We start from the raw sequence: 19,178 nt of genomic DNA on the forward strand, positions 1-19,178 counted from the left end.
TCAATGTGTTGACAGTGTCAGAATGTCCATATTAGAGTTAGGTGGCGTGGGTGGGATTAGGGTTAGGCTGCAGGTGTGAGGGTTAGGCTGTGGGAGGAGGTTAGGGTTAGGCCGCAGGTGGGGGTTAGGCTGCAGGTGGGAGGTTTAGGGTTAGGCTGTGGGAGGAGGTTAGGGTTAGGCCGCAGATGGAGGTTAGGGTTAAGCTGCAGGTGAAGGTTAGGCTGCAGGTGGAGGTTAGGGTTAGGCTGCAGGTGGAGGTTAGGCTGCAGGTGGAGGTTAGGGTTAGGCTGCAGGGGGGTTAGGATGCAGGTGGAGGTTAGGGTTAGGCTGCAGGTGGAGGTTACGGTTAGGCTGCAGGGGGGTTAGGATGCAGGTGGAGGTTAGGCTGCAGGTGGAGGTTAGGCTGCAGGTGGAGGTTAGGAGGTTAGGGTTAGGTTGTGGGTGGGAGGGTTAGGCTGCGGGTGGGAGGGTGAGGGTTAGGCTGCGGGTGGGGGTTAGGCTGCTGGTGGGAGGGTTAGAGTTAGGCTGCAGGTGGAGGTTAGGCTGCAGGTGGAGGTTAGGGTTAAGTTGTGGGTAGGAGGGTTAAGCTGCGGGTGGGAGGGTGGGGGTTAGGCTGCGGGTGGGAGGGTGAGGGTTAGGCTGCTGGTGGGAGGGTTAGAGTTAGGCTGCAGGTGGAGGTTAGGGTTAGGCTGCTGGTGGGAGGGTGAGGGTTAGGCTGCAGGTGGAGGTTAGGGTTAGGCTGCTGGTGGGAGGGTTAGAGTTAGGCTGCAGGTGGAGGTTAGGGTTAAGCTGCTGGTGGGAGGGTGAGGGTTAGGCTGCGGGTGACCATTTTGGCACACTTATGACTGTCACCCTATCAAACCAGACACCTACCTAGTACATAGAGCCCTCACCTACAGAAGGATTACTGCTTAGTTACATAAAGTAGGAAGAATAATTTGTCTTTTCCATTTTGTCCTTCAGGCATCTGCACAGCTGGAAGAGCAGATCCCCATCCTGGGTCAGGTCAGGTTCCACTGAGATCAGAGTACATTCCTGTCACATCCCTCCAACACCTTCGTCTCCTGCCATGTCTGCCTCCCAGAGTTATTACACCAACAGGCACTCACAGAAAACTCTGACAAACTTCTGTCATCATCGTGTTATAACATATAAATGCCTGTGTCACTGACGTACAGAGGAAGGGGAAGTCACATGTACACCAGACTGCTATGTTACATATCCCGTACTCACCGTTATCTCCATGTATTCTGAATAAAGAGAGCAATCGGCACAGGAGTAGGAGGAATGTGGACGGCAGGTTACGCCCACTGACACTCCCACTGACACTCCCATAACACGCCCACTGATACTCCCATAACACACCCACACTCCCATAACATGCCCACTGACACTCCCAAAACACACCCACTGACACTCCCATAACACGCCCACTGACACTCCCATAACACACTCACACTCCCATAACACGCCCACTGACACTCCCATAACACGCTCACTGAACGGTAATTTTTGCTTACACTGCTAGCCACCGCCCAGGACCACCGATCACGTTTACACAACATGTCTTATACTGTGCGTCTCTATCGACAGCACCTCTTTGGACAGGTATTATCTATGGAACCAGCACTCTAGGAGTGATTTTACCTTTATTGGCTTTACCAATATCGAGACATTGTTACTGTTTCTTGAACCCTAACATTCACATTCATTATTAGTATCTCTGCATTACCAACGGATCCCAGAGCTTAATACCATCTCTTCCAATAATTATTATATATTTTTGATCATTTTATTTTGTTCTATTTATGTATCTATTTATAAGCTGGGTCCCTTGAATAATTGTTACATTTAGAATACGTCATATGTTTACTAACCATTATATTTATTGACGAAGACTGGATTTAATGGAATATATTTTAATATATGTGTATTACATGTAAATTTATTTGAATAAAAGAGCATTATAGACTCATCAACTGTGTCAGTTTGAGCGCTCTACTACAAATTGTTGATCGCAGGAGATATCACAGATAGCTCCTGGTTACAATTCTCCCCCGATTATTTCCACAGTCCCTATACTTTAGTATGTGACTCATCAAGTACCGAAATGTTTTTTTTTTCGGAACATGACAGTGAAACTGTATGCCATCCATAGATGGTATACAGGACCTCATTCAGAGTCGGTTGAAGCGGCCGCACGGTCGTACGGGAAAAGGGGCTGGATATGCAAATGATTCCCTCGCAAGTTGCGTCCCTAAGTTCGGATCGGTAGCTGGCCGACCAAGGGGAGGAAGCGGCCGGAAGACAAAAAAATACGCCCCCATTCGTAAGCATTGCACGTCATCTCCGGGCATATAAGGATTAATCGCGACCATCAAGAACCATCGGAACTGGTCGTAGAGCTTAAGGTTGACCATACCCTCTCTTAAGCTCTACGATCATGTCAGTGTAAAAACCTCCCATGTCACATGTGCCATGACGCTACTTTGTTAATTATGCACTCCCATAAAACGCCGTTCGCATAGTTAGGCACGCCTGCGTTCAGATCTCCACTCCCCCGTTTTCAAGCACCTTCCCCTGTTACCACCCACAAACGCCTCAAACTGTCACTCAAACTACCGACCTGGCTGTGTTCAAGGAGAGAGAAATTTCTGATCGTAGCGGCTAGTTTGCGCACGCGCATTGCGAACTTTACGCATGCGCAGTATAGCGAACATCGGTGGCGTACGACCGTGCGGCCGCTTCGACCGACTCTGAATGAGGTCCACAGTCACTGAATGTGTTCACAAGCTGCCGTTTACATGGAAGCTTGTGCCATACTTGCCTACACTCCCGGGAGTGCGGGGGGCTAACCGAAACTTGCCTCCCGCACCCCCAGAAGTATAGGCAGATCTCCTGCATCCCGCCAACTCCTAATGAAGTGGGCAGAATGCGGAGAAACTTACCTGAAATCCACGGTCCCGTCATTAGGGGGTGGGGCTTAATGACGCAGTTCTATAATAATCACGTCCCCTATTACATTGTGAGATTCGCAGGGTTTCACATTGAGGGTGTGACCTAATGAAGCAAATGGTCCAGCCCCGCCCCCATCACTGCCCGACTTCTGCCTCTCCCTGGGCTTCTTCCGGGGTGGGCAGATAAAAAGTCCCTCCTCCCTGCAGTATCCTTGTCAGCTGCGGCTGCCAGCTCCTCCCTCCTTCCTCCCCTGGTGCTGCACATGTGCGGCTTCAAAACAGCCAGCGGGAGATAGCGCTGCAGGGGAAAAGTATCTAACTTCTGAAAAGATGGCTCCACAAAAAGAGCAGCTTTCCCGGAAGTAATACTATTCTATAGGATAAATGATGAATGGGTATAATTTTTACAATGACTTCGCAGTGAGTTCAAAGCTAATTTAATCCTTCATACATTTTTTTCATCATGCATAGACCCCATAATGATTATTGATCACAGAAAAAACCTGGGCGCCCAAATAGACCTGTATTGAGTGGGGCTCAGAGGGTGTAGCTGCCAATTTTCAGAATTGGAGATTGCCTGGCATCAGTGTGGGCTGGCCGGTGATGTCATCGGAGCCGGACAAGGTGCTGTGGGCTGCGGCTTGTGCAGCTATCGGGTCTAGCTGTGCGGGGGTCGAGTGTAACAGGTAGCCTTCACCGGGTGGCAAATGGCTTCTGGGAGAGGCAAGACCATGCCCACTCTAGGAGGCAGCTTAAGCGGGCCGCCCATCAGGGCCCGGCGCCCTTAGGCAGCTGCCTAATGGAAGCGTCGGCCCTGGCCCCTTTACATGCAGATGAGAGAAGACTGCTGCTGCTGCTCAGCGGTCTCCTTGGCCCCTCTGCACCCCAGCTGGGCTGCTGACAGGTAAGAGGGAGGGGGAGGCGGCGACTGCGGGGCCCCTCCAACAAGCCTGGGCTCAGGTAATTAGTACCCGACCCCCCCCCCCTCTCAGCACCCCTGGCAGAACACTCATATATTTGCATTCCAATCTGCAGAAAGGGAACTATCAGCACCAACAATCCTAACGAATTAAGGGCCTGATTCAGAGCCGGACGCTCTGACAGAGCGCTCGCTCGCATGCGCTCTGAATCCGGGCCATCCTTCTGAATTTTTAGAGCGGCCTCCTGCCCGCTCGTATAGCTGTGGGTGACCACCCACAGCTATAGTGAGAGGCCAGGAAGATGGTTATCGCGACCATCGGGCTTGCGACAAGACCCTTGTGGTAGGGTCTCGTTGCTGCAAGCCCTGGAGTGCTTTTGGCTCTATCAGAGCCGAAGGCACTCCCACTGACATCACTTGTGATGTCAGTGGGGCCGGCCCCAGACGGTAGGCGTTCCCATGGGAACGCCTCTGTCTGGGCAGCCACGCCCCCGCCCCGCCCACCAAAGGGGGCGTGCTGTCACTCACCATCGACAGCATGCCCCCTTTGTAGCGAGACCCGGGTCTCGCGCATGCGCACGATGGAGCCGCCTCCGTTAGTGCATACGCCCTGGGCCAACATCGACCCGCTTGCGAGCGCTCAGCGCTCGCGAGCGGGTCTGAATTAGGCCCTAAGTTCACTATAATTAAAGTAATCACACAGCATAATGGAACAACAAACAATCGCTTCAGTGCGATTTGCAGACTGTCATGAACGTCCAGACAATTATGCTGTTTGATTACTTTGAAGAAACTAAACTTAATTGACATCTGTATAAATATACAATTTGTGTCATATAATAGCTTAATAAATAAGAATACAATACTGATTTAGGACAGTAGATGGCAGTCATGTTCCATCTCATGTATAATGATGTGATTTCACCATAAACGTACTAATATAAATAACATTCCTTTTCTTCTGTCTAGCAGACATATCAAAGAGAGGCTGATGCGCAGTTGAACATATAACCATTTGCGTAGCAATTTGCTCCTAAATGCCAGAAAACAGATGAAAATGGCCGTCAGACAAGTTTGTTAAATGTTTGATCTAAACAATTTGTTCAAACCACAGTTTTTGTCCATTTTCCAGCATTTGGGAGCAAATTGCTGATTGTCATTTGCTTTCATCCCTTACCAGGTTTTCATTCCAACCAATCAACTAGTTGGATGGTTGAACAGAAAATCTTTACGTGTCTACCCAGCTTAAGGCAGTGATTCCCAACCTTGGTCCTCAAGGCACACTAACAGTCCTGGTTTTAGTGATATCCATGATTGTGCACACATGGTTAAATCAAAATAACTAATTAAGTCACTTGTGCTCAAGTATGGCTATCCCTAAAACCTGTACTGTGAAGCCGGCCACACACTAGACCAACTTTCGTCCAACCATCCAACTAGTTGATTGGTTGGAATGAAAATCTGGTAACGTATGGGGGTAACTGATGATCAGCAATTTGCTCCTAAATGCCAAAAATTAGATGAAAATGGACGTCAGACAAGTTTGAACAAATTGTTTAGATCAAACATTTAACAAACAACAGTTTTGTCCATTTTCTGGCGTTTGGGAGCAAATTGCTGATTGTCATTTGCTTTCATACCTTGCCAGATTTTCATACAACCAATCAACTAGTTGGATGGTTGGATGTAAGTTGATCTAGCGCAGAGGTTCTCAAACTCGGTCCTCAGGACCCCACACAGGTCACATTTTACAGGTCACCCAGCAGGTGCACAAGTGTACTCATTACTCACTGACACATTTTAAAACATCCACAGGTGGAGATAATTATTTCACTTGCGATTCTGTGTGGACACCTGGAAAACATGCACTGTTTGGGGTCCTGAGGACCGAGTTTGAGAACCTGTGGTCTAGTGTGTGGCCAGCTTTAGTGTGCCTTGAGGACCGTGGTTGGGAACCCCTGCACTAAGGGCTTGCTCATGTATGGTGTTTTACAAGTGGTTTCATGTAAGTGGCCATAAAAAACCTTATATGAAAATGCATGGGGCAAGTATATAACAGCTACATAATGGGGGTAAGGTGCAATCAGGGAGATTGCTAGGGGTAAATAGACTAAACTGAGAGTTTTTAAAAGAGGAGATGTTGCCCATAGCAACCAGATTCTAGCTATTATCGTCTAGAAGACGTTAGTTAAATGTTAAGTAGAATCTGATCGGTTGCTATGAGCAACATCTCCACTTCTAAAAACTCTCACCTTAGTAAATTTGCCCCTTAGACTCTTCAGGGAGTCAGGGAGATTGCTACTATTTCGGGGAGTCTCCCTATCAGCGAGAGTTGGCGATTATGTTTTGCACCTAACCAACCTTGAATGGTTGGAGATTCGGGATGGGGGGGACGAAAGTGTAGACAAAGTTCTGTAGGGAAGTCAAAGCAGCTTTCGGGGGGTTGAATTTGACGAATGCCAATCAGGAACTCCAGTCAGGAATGCATCGGATCTCAATAAGATTATTCCACGAGTGAGCTTCTAGTCCTGCAAGTTTATCTTGTATTGAGGAGACCTAATGGGTCCCGTACATCAACGATAGATTATCGCCATTCCGAGACCCCCGGTATCTGGGAAATCCAAATGTGCTTGTCATTAATAGCAGCACATACAGCACAATGGTTAGCATTGCTGCCTCACAGCACTAATGTTGTGAGTTTGATTCTCACCATTGTTCTGTGTGGAATTTGTATGTACTCCCCATGCTTAAATGGGTTTCCTCCTGGTACTCCAGTTTCCTCCCACACTCCAAAAATATGCTGGAAGGTTATTTGGCTCCCAGAAAAAATGAACCCTAGTGTGTGTACAGTATATGTGGTAGGGAATATAGAGTGTAAGCTCCATTGTGGCAGGGACTGATGTGTATGGCCAAATATTCTCTGTAAAGCGCTGCGTAATACGAGCTTGTATGTGTGTGGTATATAAATAATTGATAATGAATGAATAAGATGTGACTAAATCCAGTGTTCCTATGCTTGCCATACTCCCCTTTAAACCGAGACACATATGAATGACGCAGGTTCTGTGCCTGATTAAAACCAGGTGAAATACAGCATTGAAGTCAGCCAGCTACAGAACCTGTGTAATTCATGTGTCCCTGGTTTAAAGGGATAGTATGGTGAGCCTAAAGCTGCATACACACACGATTTTTTGAATGATTATTGTTAAACGATATTGTTTAACGATAATCGTTTAAAAAAATCGTTCACTTTCTGAGTCAAACGATAAACGGCTATCGTTCATGCACGTTCACGTTTGTAGTTTGTAGTTCAGTCAGACTTGTCAACTCAACGATTTTCATTAAGTTAATATGCAAAAATCGTTTGTAGTTCAAAAAAATCGTTCATGACACTTTAAAAAATCTGACAGATAATCGTTCAGAAAATCGTTGGTAATAAAATTGTTGTGTGTGTATGCAGCTTTAGTGTACCTCATGTGCATAACTTGAACTACAATAATTATAAATAAGTAAATTGTGCTTACATGTCATCCATAGGTCAGTTATTTGGTGGTGGACAGGACATATTTTATTACAGGCAAAACTAGTACTAATATTGCCTACCATAGGCCAGAAATAATTTGGTCTGGTCCTGGACCACCAACCCGTGGCAACCCTGCAACACCTACTTTGGAAACCATTGCGTCAATCTATAGGGTGCATTCACTGGAGTTATCGATGACATATTTTCTTATGTTGGCGCTAACATGCACAGCTCATGCGCACTCATTTAGGCATGTTAATAATCACAAGTACTTTACAGGATGTAGGGCTGGTGATAGCCTGGACACCTGTGTACACTGCAGTGACCGGTGTTGTGCGTCGCTACATAGGGATGGGCATCGATCTCCAATATTTTTCAGGTGAAAAAGACTATGAGCCTGATTCAGAGCCGGACGCTATTTGCGGACGGTCGTTCCAAAAAAGGGGCCGGCTATTTAAATTGAGCGCTCGCTCTTTGCGGTTTGTTGACTCCTCTATGTCTAAGCGAGCGAACAAAAAATGTGCTCGCTATTTTGTAAAGACGCCCCTTTGCCGTTCGCATCACACATCTCCGGTATTTATTAGATTAATCGGGTACATCGAAAGGCATCTGAACTGCTCGCAGTGCTTGTGGTTGGTTTTTCTTACCGCTATCACTGCGAGCAGTTCAGGCTAAAAGACAACCAAGTGATGTGGTCGATGACGCTCCTTTACTAATTATGCACTCCCATTAAACGCCCGTTTTGACCTTTTGGCACGCCTGTGTTCGGATCTCCAGTCCCCCGTTTTCCAGCACCTTCCCCTGTTACCACCCACAAACGGTACATTCTGTCAATCAAAAATCGAAAAATGGAAAAAAGGTGAAAGTTTGTCTATTATTTATGTAATTTTAACCCCTTACCATTAACACTTATTGATTTATCTTTACACAACTATACTTTACACTTCACTTTCACCTTTTTTCCATTTTTCGTGTGATGCCCTGGGGATAGTCCTTGGCTGGATTCTTTTGGGGTTCCCTGCGTCTCGGATGTGAACCCCATAATGTTAGGGACGCTGGTATAGAGGAGCCTTGACGTTGGCCCAGCGCTTATTCATATATTTGCAAATGTATGTAAACCAATACCTCTGAATTTCTATTATCATGTAGGATTCAAGTATTTTTGTTGATTTTGCTGCAGTGTGCTGGAGGGAAAATCCCTTTTTTTCTGTAGCTCAGTGTAAACCCCACCCTTTACAAGCACCTGTGCAATGTCATTAAGTTGATGTGAGCGACCACCATACTTTTTGTTTGCAGTTTTGTGAGGCATGAAAAGAGCGCGAGTGGGCGGGGCTATGACGCGGCGAGCCGCGATTGGCTCGTCGCGTCCGCCTCTGATTGGCTGCTGGCCCGCGAGCCAGGTTTGGCTCGCGGCCAGAGCCAAACGCCCGCCGCACCCAACGCCTGACCAGTGCTGGGAGCAAGTACTCTCTCCCAGTGCCGGCTACCCGCCGCTTCTTGGCTGCCGGGCGCCAAGCTCCGCTGAGCTTGTGCCCGGAGCCAAGCTTCTCCCGGCGCCACAGTACCGCCGGCACTGGTGAAAGGGACCAGGCGGTCCCTTCACCAGGTGCCCGCGGTGTCTGCACCGACGCTAGGGACATTACTGTCCCAGCGCCGGCAACGGATGTGTCCCGCAGAGGACACATCCCTTCTGCCTGCCCCTGCACGGCGGCTGATGCTGGGATCAAACTCGTGATCCCAGCACAGCCTTCCACACAGCCACTGAAGCATTATGGTTCTTCCAAAATTCCCATTTCAGCTGCAGAATTTCGTCCATCTTCCGGTCTATCACCTCCTTGGGGTCACTAGTATCATTTCTAATATATGTGCAACACTTTACACCAAATTGGCTGGCCAAAGTTACACAATACCCTCCAGTGACAGCTGTTAAATAATTTAACACTAGCCTATGTTGCACAAGTTCTTTCTTATAAGCGTGTAACTCCCTACCTGTATACCTAAACGTGTCATCATACATCTCGGTGATATTATCTATTAATTTAGCAATCCTGGTGGGATCCAATGTGACTAAAACTTGAAAGCCAGTTGTTTCACTAATCAATTGTGTGGCTTTATGTACATCACCAGGTATCATATTTATTTTGTCTCTATATTCATACTGTGTGTGAAGATATGGTGATGGTGTGTTTTTATGAATACCAAGCATTTCACCATGTGTAAGGGTCATAACCTCTGGGAGTACTCTTCCCAGATAACACAAACGTTCGGAACTCAGAGAGAGCCATTTATACGCTTTTCTTCCCCATATAAAATATACATCATCGGGGAGAACATAAGGAATAGAATGCATCAGGATCATCCAACACATTTCCCTCACAAATGATCCTATCTCAGATTCTCCCATCTGGCTAACACACGTTTCTGGTTGTATAACCCTGGCACAGTCCCCTTCTGGTACTCTGACAACCATTTCATTGGTGTCACTTAATGTATACCGATACCAGAAGTGTCTCCCATTTAACCTAATTGTGCGTAACAGTTCAAAATTTATAGGCTCATAATCAGTTCTTAGAGAGAAGGTCATCGTCTGGTTATTCCCAGTCACCTCCCAACTTCCTGGTTTATTGGAGTAGGTGATGTTCAAACATAAGTGATTTATCTACTTGGTACTGGTGAAGTTTAAAATGAGGTGGTTTGGTGTTTAGAAATTTTCCATCCAGCGTCTTCCCTAGTTGCAGTTCTAAAACCTCAGAGACATTTAATGGAAATGGCACTATCCCTACATTATGCTGTCCCTGAGGCACATGAGAACACACCCAACAGTCAGTTTGGTTTAAAACTTTGCCTACCATAGTATGATAATCCTCTAAAGGATACCCACCCCAATACCGGTTATACTAAGGTTGGCACTGCTGGATGCAATTCTCATCAACTAAGGACCCACAAAACTCACAAATACAATAATCCTCAGACGATAGACCTTCACACTGTCTCCGAGTTTCCAACATAGCAGATCTCTTAACAATTACTGTACTGGGTTTGGTCAGATACTCCCCCGGTTGGTTTAGCACTCCTTCTCCCAAGTCCACTCCATTGATATCACCATCAGCTCCCCTTTCCGTCCTCTGTCCTTCGTCACAGAAACCAGAGATCCTGAAACAACCCAAGATAATGAGAACTCTGGGAGAAAACACAAAGATAACCACAGCAGACCAATCCATTGCTGAAAACAATGATCTACAAATTTCTTTAGCTCAGGTGTCTCACTGTAACTGTTGCACCCAAAATACAGTGATATGTTGGGGAGTAGCGTAATGTAGTGTTTCCTTAAAACTTCTCTGTCTCTGAATGGCCCGGATTCCAACCAGGAGGTAAGTATTAGATATAGGCAATTGTATTTCACACAACTTGAATTTATTCCAAAAAGAGTATATGCAGAATAAGACAAATGCAATTTAGCAACTTTACATTTAAACAATTACATCACCATAAAATTTACACTTTTTTTAAATGAATGGAAACACTCTGATCCGTGTTTTTTTATTTATCTGGAACTCTGGAATCTCGGATCCGAATACTAGAAGAAGGGTTAATCAACAGATATGCAAAGTGGCAAATTTCAATATGCAATGTCAATACTAGATAAAATATAACTATTATTTTGTGCACAAAACAAATAATAGTTTCTCGTCACTTATGCATGCAAGTGTGTAACTAGTTGATGAAATGTTTGCAAATGGTGCCCGGGTTGATGTGTAGCTTTTTAGAGAAGGAGTTTATAGATCCTTAGGTAACACAAAGTCCTGCAAAGCTATCAGTGGGATGAACCTACTGACTGTCCTGCCAACGATTTTTAATATTACGCAATTCCTTTGGAAGTTGTTACTCTGCATCCAATTAAACACAGTTAGGGATTAATTGTAGCAGCCTTTCCTGGCTAAGTTCCCTGCAATTGGGCTGAGAGAAACTGGTAACTCCACTCAATGTTTCTGCTAGAACTTGTGCACGGTGCCCTTCTGAGCTATTGATAAGTTCTTCGCTATCCCTGCCAAGGATTAACGCTTTTTATAATTTTGCAGTCACGGGGTTAATTATGTGTGCTGAGATTACCTTACTGTTCTCCCCTTGCCCAACTCTAATCTGCTGTCAGTTGAGAGTATACTGCTGGTTCTCTACTGGCTGTATTCACTGAGTGGGAGTCTATAGTTCAAGTTATAATAGCTGTCACTGACAGAGTTATAGTATAGCCTGCTTAAGAGTTACACGAATCAATTGCCTTGAATCTACACAGTGTCGGACTGGAGCATGAAGGGCCCACCAGGGAAATGCAGTGGAAGGGCCCATGGTTAAGGGGTGTGGCTAGCCACCACAAATGCTTGGTCAACCAATAAGCAAATCTTGGTGTAGTATCTCTAGAAAGGAACCAATCACCCATGATCAGTGGTACTACGCTACCAGGTAACTGACCATCTAATACAGTAACAATGTATGATTTGGGGTATGCAACCTGGCACTGAGAGGAGTGGATAGGCCCTCAGGCAGTAGGGCCCACCAGGGATTTCCCCTGTACCCCTGTGGGCCAGTCCAACCCTGAATCTACATCTCTCCTAAACTGACTGGGCAAGATCTGACTGACAGTTTGGCTGGCACTGTACTATGGTGCATGTACTGAGCAGTTCAAATAGTGTTGATGTGCCAGTGGATAAATATTTGACAGACCTGTTCCATTGGATGTACTCCACAGCAGAGATAGCCGGGGCTGGAAAGGAGGAGGGAGAGCTGTCAGTCACCATGAAGGGGGAGGAAGCCGGGTGGTTCAACTAACAAGGCTGCTTCCTCCTGTCAACGCCCCCGCAGCAGCCACTCTGCTCCCCGGCTGTCAGTCTCTATGCAGAGGGAGGAGGCCAGGCGGTTCCACTACTGAGGCCTCTTCCCTCTATTCACGCCCCCGCATTAGTCGCTCAGCTCCCCAGCTGTCAGTCTCTATGCAGAGGGAGGAGGCCGGGTGGTTCCACTACTGAGGCCGCTTTTATTCACGCCCCCACATCAGCCGCTCAGCTCCCCGGCTGTCTGTCACTCCACAGGGCAGGCTTGGAGGCGGCGCCCGGCTAGCGAGACCTCCTCCGGCAATGCCTCTAGGTTGCTAGGCAGCTCCGGTCCCTGCAGACACCTCACGGAAACCTGCGGATCCGCTCTACAGCTCCCGGTAGGTCCCACTTTCTCTTCTTCAGCGTCTCCCCTCAGGCCACTACCCAGCAGCCCCCAGTGGGTGTCTTTTTATAACAGCGGTCACGTGCGGGGCTTTTTCCCGCCGACCGCATGTGCCGCTCTGTCCACTGACCACCTATGTAAGTCTAAGGGGGGAAGGATTCCCCTCTGTAGCGGCTGGACTGTCCCGAATTTGGCTGCGTGCCCACTGACTCCCTATGTCCAGAGTGGGCAGCCGGCTCCATTTGTTCCCCTTGAGGGGGTTAACATATATACATATACTGGAGATATATCTAGAAGCACTGTATATAAACATAGATGTATACTGTATATTAACAGGCTAATAGTTAAACAAACAAAGCAACCTCCATTTTAAAATCTGTCTGGCATACTTTTATACCAAACCTGTGTACATACATGAATACATATTTTAACTGTTTATTAACTGGGCAGCAACACTCTAGTGATACCACATAACCTTTAACCTTCCCGTAACAGACTCGCAATTGACAGGTCTACGTTATCTGCCTCGATTCCGCCTTGTCTCTCCACTGGTTGGTTGACCTTCTTACAGTGAGTGGAATGGACCCAGTTATCTCTCTCCGCCACTTTCAATGAAGTTGTACTCGTCAGCAACACCTGGTACGGACCTTCCCACTGGTGTGTCAAACAACCTGAACGCAAGAAATTTCTGATCATAACAAATTCTCCAGGTTCAACATCATGACAGTTTGTTGCTGGCATATCATGTGACAACAATTTCAGTTTCTGCTGCTGCTGTTTCAACTGTTTACTCATTGTTATAAGATACCTTACAGTTACCTCGTTGTTACTTTTCAAATCTTTCTGTGGGCTTATAATCAAATGAGGTTGTCTACCAAACAGTATTTCAAAAGGGGACAGATTGAGAGGGGGTCTAGGAGTTGTCCTGATACTATGAAGGACAAGTGGTAGTAGTGCTTCTGGCCAACCCAGTCCAGTTTCCGCCATGATTTTACTTAATTTATTTTTAATAGTCCCGTTCGTCCTCTCCACCTTGGCACTGGCTTGCGGTCAGTAGGGGGTATGAAGTCTACTATTAATACCCATCAACTTACACATGTTTTGGAAGACATCACCTGTGAAATGAGTACCCCTATCACTTTCAATAATTCTAGGGATACCATATCTGCATACAAATTCCTGAACAATCTTCTTAGCAGTAAACGCAGCAGTATTAGTGGCAGCTGGGTATGCCTCAACCCAATTAGAAAACACATCAGTGCACACTAATACATACTTGAGATTCCTGCAGGGTGGTAATTGGATGAAATCAATTTGTATTACCTGAAAAGGGCCGTCGGTCAGAGGAATGTGGGATGGTTCGGTAGGGATAGTTTTCCCAATGTTTTTCCTCAAGCAGGTCGAACAGGACATTGCTCTCTTTTCCACTTGGGAAGAAAAACCCGGTGCACACCAGTATGCTCTCACTAGTTTGCACATACCTCGCTTTCCCAAGTGAGTCAGACTGTGCCCTGCCTCAGCCAGGCTTGGGTAGTACTGGTTTACTTTGTCCATTTCTCCAGAGTCTAGAAGACTCTTGCCCACATCCATTGGACCTCCAGATTGCCTTTTCCTGCATGGAACACAAATTTTGCATCTCAATTAATTTCTGCATGTCAATCGTTTGAAATATCATTTGGTTAATTGGCACTTTTAACCCTGCTGCCCATTGGGCAGCTTCATCTGCCCTGTTGTTGCCCAGTGACACTGGATCATCCTCACATGAAAGGCTTTACACTTAATTATGGCCACTGCCTTAGGCAATTGGATCGCTGTCAGTAGTCCTTTTATATGTCTGGAATGTGCGACTGGTGTGCCTGCTGCTGTCATAAAATTTCTCAGATGCCATAGAGCACCAAAATCATGTACCACCCCAAAGGCGTACCTAGAGTCAGTGTAGATATTAGCAGATTTGCATTTTGCTAATTCACATGCTCTTCTTAGTGCCATCAGTTCCGCCACTTGGGCCGAGTGGGGTGGACCAAGAGGTTCGGCTTCTATGATGTCTTTGTCATCTACCACAGCATAACCTGTACATAACTCTCCAGTGTCAGTCTGTCTATGACAACTCCCATTCGTGTAAAATGTCACATCTACATTTTCTAAAGGTGTATTCCGTATGTCAGGTCTTGCAGTAAAGGTTTGATTCAGATATTCCATACAATCATGTGCATCAATATACCTGCAGAATTCACCTTCCGCCAGCGAATCACCTCTCTCCACCCTTGTGCATCCTGTTACACATATGTGCATGGGCAAGCCCAGGAGCGAGAGAGAATCTCTCTCGCTCTGGAGCGCACTACAAAAGGGGCGGCTGTCGATGTTGATCGACAGCTCACCCCGTTTTTGTAGGCGGGGCGGTGGCTACACAAACGGAGGCATTCCCAAGCGAACGCCTGCCATTTTGTGGGTGGCCGCACTGACATCAGCAGTGATGTCAGTGGGGAGCTTCCTGCTCGATCAGAGCAGGAAGCTCCCTGGGGCTTGCGGTTGCTGAGACCCAACCTTAGGGTCTCATCGCAAGCCCCAATGGTTGCGATGGTCTTGACCATTGTGACCATCACCCTGGCCAGTCACTAAGCTGTGGGTGGTAACCCACAGCTTAGCTAGCGACCAGGAGGCCGCACTAAAATAAAGAAGCGGCCGCCCTCATTCAGAGAGAGCGATCTTTCTTGCGACCACCTCTGAATGAGGGCCTAAGTCCTGTAATGGCAAGGCCAAAATAGAAAAACTGGGGATCCACGTTCTGCAGTATCCACACATTCCCAAGACGGTATGGATTTGCTGTTGGTTCTGTGGCAGTATCATGGTCTGTATGGCTTGGGTTCTGTCAGTGGTCAGATGTCATAGCCCCTGGGTTAGGCAATGTCCCAAGTATTTAACCCTCTACTGGCATGGCTGTAGTTTGTCCTTAGCAACCTTGTGTCCTGTTTGCGAGAGATGAAGCAATAAAAGTTTATAATCATTTAAACATGACATAAATGAATCAGAACACAACAATAAATCATTCACATGATTTAGAACAGATCCATTGGCAGGTTGAAAAGATTGTAAACATTCGTGTAAGGCCTGGGAGACGATACTGGGGCTGTCTATGAAACCTTGGGGCAATCGTGTCCATGTGTATTGTTCCCCCCTATATGTAAATGCAAATAGGTACTGACAGTCAGGATGAAGAGGGACAGAGAAGGAAGCAGAACAGAGGTCAATGACAGTAAAATGGATTGCATTTGGTGGGATCTGCATGAGAATGACAGCTGGATTAGACACTACGGGGAATTGCCTTTCTACTACCTTATTACCCCCTCTAAGGTCCTGTACCAGCCTATAACCCCTCCTATCACTCTTCACAGGAAAGATGGGACTGTTGGCTACACCTGCTGTATGGACTAAAATTCCCTGTTGTAATAACAGCTCAATTATGGTATAAACCCCTATCTCTACCTCCTGTTTTAGCAGGTACTGGGGACTTTTTGGAGCTTGCCTACCACTTTTTAGATTTACCATTACGGGAGCTACGTTTACCATCAATCCAGTGTCCTGTCCATCTTTGGTCCAGAGGGACCCCGGTATCTGAGATAACATTTGTTCTACTTGAGATGGATTTTTATCTGAAACAGTAGAGTGAAACATTAACCTTTGGGGAGTGTCCAGTATATCCCTCACCTCGTGCACCACTCTCTCTGGGATATCTAAGAATATACCATCAGGGGTACAATATATGACACATCCCATCTTACATAACAAATCACTTCCCAATAGGTTAGTAGGGACCGCTGCTGCCAGGAGAAAGGAATGCCTGGTATGCAATGGACCGATAGTAACTGTCACGGCTGCCGACACTTGAGACTCCTGGAGGGAGGCAGGCCTACTAGGCACAATATACTGGGGTGGTCTTAGGAATGACCTTTTCATGAAACTCCGTAGCACAGGATAAAAGTAAAATAGAATTTATTCACAAAAGAAATATAATCAGCAAGGTCTCATATAAAGTCTCAAACAACACAGAGGTTCACATATGCAATAATACATACAGGTGAAAATCCCCAACTATATATATATATATATATATATATATATATATGCAGTCTTAAACATATAAGAACTAACGTGATAGGGAACCCCAAGTCCAGTATGAGGCTAACACCTCAGGATGGCATTGAGGACCTTTGCCAGGGTAGAACCCTGTAGTAATGGAAATCCGGAGCAGAGCGAGCACTGCAGAATAATATAGTTCCGGGACAGGGCCGAGTCCTGCGGTACAGTGAGAGATGAAGCAAACTTGAGCCTTGTGGTGTAGTGAAGTCGGGGCAGGCTTAAGCCCTGTAAGGCGATGAGATTCCAGAACAGGGTTAAGCCCTGTGGCGTGGCTAGGGTTCAGAGCGGGGTTGAGCCCCGTGATGCAGAGAAGATTGAAGCAGGGTTGAGCCCTGTGATGTAATAAGATTCTGGAACAGGGTTGAGCCCTGCGGCATGGCTAGGGTTCGGAGCGGGGTTGAGCCCCGTGATGCAAAGATGATACTGTAACGGTGCAGTTGATAACTGTAACAAGGATGAGTTCAATATCCACAGGAATGGAAAGACAACAGGCAAAGTAAATAGTGCAGCAAAATGATGAAACCACAGTGATGGAGCAATAAGCAATACTTAGGCAATAGGAATGCTGGGCTCTGTAGTGCAGCAGGTAACTGGCATCAGAAGTTCATCTGGAATATAACAAAGTCCACAGCAATCCACAGGCACAGCGGGGATCTGGCAGGAGTCCAAGAAGGACCTGAAAGCAACGTTGCACAGACACTGAGACACAGTTAGTAACAGGCTTTATACTAGAGGTCTGTGATCCATAGGAAGTTTCAGAACATGTGACCCAAATGGAATCAGGTTTGAAATAATGAGCAAACTAGGAATCCCACAACCTGACGACACCTGGGAAACAGATGATCACTTTAACACTCTATCCCCTGTATGAGAAGCATGGCAGCAAGCAGGATAGCTCCTCCAACGACCACAATGGAACTTTGGCAAAAGTAGTCTAACTTTATGTACTGAAAGAATCGCAGTCCTGACAGTAACCTCTGCAGATTTGGTTAAAGGATAATGTTGCACTTTACCCGTTACACCCATTGCTGGTACTGTTTCACTGATCATCTGTAAATTAGATGGAGATTTTATCACTGATCTGGTCGCCCCTGTGTCTACAAGAAAAGAATGTTTAGTACCAGCTACGTCAATTATCATTACAGGTTCTTCTCTAACATCCCCAGTTAACCTGACTGGCTGTAGACTACAGGCATGTCCTGCCCCCTAGCATTGACTCTCACTCTCCAATACAGCATTTAAAGCCACAATTGGAGCAGGTGACTGTGGAGAATTCCCTGCATTCTGCATATATCCCTTATGTGGATATCTAGGTACTCCCTGGTTAGGGGGTCCTACCCTCTTCACCTTACAGTTCCTAATTACATGTCCCACTTGGTTGCAGTTCAAACACCTTCGTGAGTGGGGTGGGGGAAAAGTTTGTTGTGTGGGTTGGGCAGTAGAGAAAGATTGTGAGTGTGGGTAAGAATTTTGAGGGTAATATGGTGGCTGTGGGTAGTATGGGATTTGTGGCTGTGTGTGATAAGTAGGATAGGGCTGTGTTTGTGGCAGTGCAGGATTGGTGAGGGTGTGTAGCTGTGCAGGTGCATGTGTGTCTGGTGGCTTTGATGGTATATTCATTCCTTCTAGAGCTTCAATGCTAACAGCCATTAGCTTCTCGCTCTGGGTCTCTCTCTTCTTGAGGATGTTTTTATCATGCTCAATTGCAGACTCCCTGAGTGTGTCTACAGTAACTCCCCTCCAGCCAGGTAGAGAGGTCTGGACTCGGGTCTTTAGATTGTCTTTAAGACCATCCATAAGTACTGTGATGACCATTTTCCTATGGTGAGTGCTATCTTTAATATCTTCTATCCCACTGTACTGGGTGATAGTCTACAGAGCTCGGGTACAGTAATCTTCAGCAGATTCACTCTCTTTTTGTTTTATGGTGAAAATTTTACTCCAGTTAACAACTACCGGAAAATATACACCCAATTGAGTTATTATGCGGGTAATGTTACCTTGGTTATCCTCATCTGTTAAGGGGTCGTCTCCCTCCAATATGCAATTTGTGATAAACTTTTTCACGTCGGTATTGTGCGGCAGACACGCCCTTAACACCACTCGCCAATCTTTATTGGTTGGCTCGTGAGCATTACCCAAGTTTTTCACAAACCTTTGGCATTTTGCTAATTCCTTCTTAGGGTCAGGGAAGTCGGTCATTATGGAATTTTGTTCAGCTCTTGTCCAAGGACAATGCATCACTACATCTTTTGTGGGCACCACACCATTCGCATCAGGATTCCCATAGGGAACAGTTATTGTCCGGACGGGATGTATGCCTGCCATAAAGCTACCTTTGGCCGAATTACCTAGTTGAGGGCTCAGCCTACTGCTACTACGTACGGTATTAGTAATCTCCGCTACTGTTAAAGCGGGGGTTAATACTTCC

The 19,178-nt window shown here is 46.4% G+C and overlaps 2 protein-coding genes across 2 annotated transcripts in view; both read left to right on the forward strand.

Moving 5' to 3' along the window:
• LOC148482028 (catalase-like) overlaps positions 1-1,049 on the forward strand; it is a 40,070-nt gene extending 39,021 nt beyond the window's left edge. Inside the window, exon 13 of the mRNA XM_088452638.1 lies at positions 964-1,049. Within this exon, the coding sequence (XP_088308764.1) occupies positions 964-1,020 (57 nt within the window). The 3' untranslated portion in view covers positions 1,021-1,049. The remainder of the gene's footprint in view (positions 1-963) is intronic.
• Positions 1,050-5,787: 4,738 nt separating this feature from the next.
• The window catches only part of LOC148482029 (catalase), a 60,615-nt gene continuing 47,224 nt past the window's right edge, over positions 5,788-19,178 (forward strand). Inside the window, exon 1 of the mRNA XM_088452628.1 lies at positions 5,788-5,881. Within this exon, the coding sequence (XP_088308754.1) occupies positions 5,858-5,881 (24 nt within the window). The 5' untranslated portion in view covers positions 5,788-5,857. The remainder of the gene's footprint in view (positions 5,882-19,178) is intronic.

The sequence above is a fragment of the Taudactylus pleione genome, unplaced genomic scaffold (genome assembly GCF_031769625.1).
Source record: "Taudactylus pleione unplaced genomic scaffold, aTauple2 ptg000555l, whole genome shotgun sequence".
NCBI classification, from domain to species: domain Eukaryota; kingdom Metazoa; phylum Chordata; class Amphibia; order Anura; family Myobatrachidae; genus Taudactylus; species Taudactylus pleione.